Here is a 1,825-nt window from a genome sequence, read left to right as displayed (position 1 = left end):
AGTTTTGTACCCTGCAGGAGAATACAACATAGGCAGTTTCCAGCGAGGCAGAGAAAGAGGTGTACCAGGATGGCAATGGGGACCTAAGTAGGGCACCAGCTGTACCTGCCACAGTGTTTAATTCATTAGCCCAAGCTGATGCAGCCTCTAAACGACAGAGCCAGGATGCAAACCCTGATCTGCTTAAGCTCTTGTCCTTAACTACACAGGCATGGATTAGCCTATCTATCCTACTATTTGAAGATTTATGCAATTAGTGTTTTATTTTTCAGGACCTACTGTATGCCAGACACGATGCTCAGAGCTGGAAAAGGAAGTGTACTGACCAGGAGTGGAACACGGCTCTACCTTCCTGTACCATTAACTTGTGATCGCCAGTGGAGGCCTGCGTCATTTTGACAGTGGACTGGGGGATTAATACTTGTTGTTGGCTTTTTTCCCTAAAGGCTGATGAGATGCAGGATGTGATGCATTTTAACTATACTGCGTGGCCTGATCACGGTGTGCCCACAGCAAATGCTGCAGAAAGTATCTTGCAGTTTGTATACATGGTCCGACAGCAAGCTACCAAGAGCAAAGGCCCCATGATCATTCACTGCAGGTAACCTCATCAAATGCATTTTCTGTTAAACATCAGGGTTTTTTTTAATATGAAGGACAGAACCCACCATTCCATAAATCCCTGACTAGATTCAATTGACAAACAAATTATGATTTTTTTAAATTTATGAGTAATTGATGTCTTATTGTATATACTATTTACTTATAATATGACTATCTTCTATCTATAGCTTATGGGACAAATATTGTTATTTCCATTTTCAGATGAAAAAGCAAACTGAGGAGCAGAGAGACTGAGGGATTCACACAGGCTTATGCAACTCGAAAGTGGAAAAGTTAGGATTCAAATCTAGGCATGCCAGTCTCCAAAGGCCATGCCCTAAGTGTTGTGTGGTATTATCCTACCCCATCAACGATTCCAAGTGGCTATAACATGGACAAATACAAGGTCAAATTATAAACAGCTTATCACAGCTTGAAATAATATAAATATACATGAAAGTAAACAGAAGGAAAGAAAAAATAAAAATGTTCAGCTTATTAAGATAAACATACTTGCTGCAGTTGTTGTTCAAAATTGTCTCTAAATTTCCAGACAGCTAGCATGAAAGGGGACATATGATCCATTACATTATCAAAAATCAAGGTGCACATTAATTAATTTCTTACAAGAAGAGTCACTTTTGAACTTAATCTTTCCTTCCTACCAAGTGAACAAAGCTCCATCAAAATCCATCCCTGTGCTACAATATTGTTGTAAAATTTTTATTTAACCTCAAAAGAGCAGGGAACACAGACATGCCCCATTGCATATCAGAGGTAGAAGAAGGGATAAAAATGCTAAGGGAAACACTGGTAAATAAATCTAAAATCCCAGATCTAGCACCTTGGCCTTTGTGAATTAGAATGGCTAGTGTGTGTGTGTACGTGGTGTGTGTGTGTGTGTGTGTGTGTGTGNTGTGGGAACCAGCACTTGAGCCCTGTGGTTGAGCTAAATTGCTTCATTGCTGCTGATTCCCCGGGGAAGGCTTTTTGTGCAGCTCAAGTTTTAATTGTTGACCTTGTAAGCACTTCTAGGTCTTGTGATGTCTGGAACAACTGGGTTGTGTGGAAACACTGGTCTGGGCCTGAGTCTTTTCTGGCATGTGCCCAGCAGCTCCAGCCTTGGAGTGGTTGGGGCTCAAAACAGTCAGAGCGGTCCTCCCTTTCTCTCATCGTGGCTTCTCCCACCTTCATGCACTCCGTAGGTCTCTCCTCCTCTTCC

General features: G+C 41.7%; 1 protein-coding gene across 1 annotated transcript in view; it reads left to right on the top strand.

Moving 5' to 3' along the window:
* PTPRO (protein tyrosine phosphatase, receptor type, O) overlaps nt 1-1,825 on the top strand; it is a gene marked incomplete at its 5' end in the record, with an annotated part of 159,856 nt that overhangs the window by 143,941 nt on the left and 14,090 nt on the right. Inside the window, one exon of the mRNA XM_008586534.1 lies at nt 447-601. Coding sequence (XP_008584756.1) covers nt 447-601 — 155 coding nt within the window. The remainder of the gene's footprint in view (nt 1-446; nt 602-1,825) is intronic.

The sequence above is a fragment of the Galeopterus variegatus genome, unplaced genomic scaffold (genome assembly GCF_000696425.1).
Source record: "Galeopterus variegatus unplaced genomic scaffold, G_variegatus-3.0.2 Scaffold4013, whole genome shotgun sequence".
NCBI lineage: Eukaryota > Metazoa > Chordata > Mammalia > Dermoptera > Cynocephalidae > Galeopterus > Galeopterus variegatus.
This window is presented reverse-complemented; position numbering and strand designations above follow the sequence as displayed.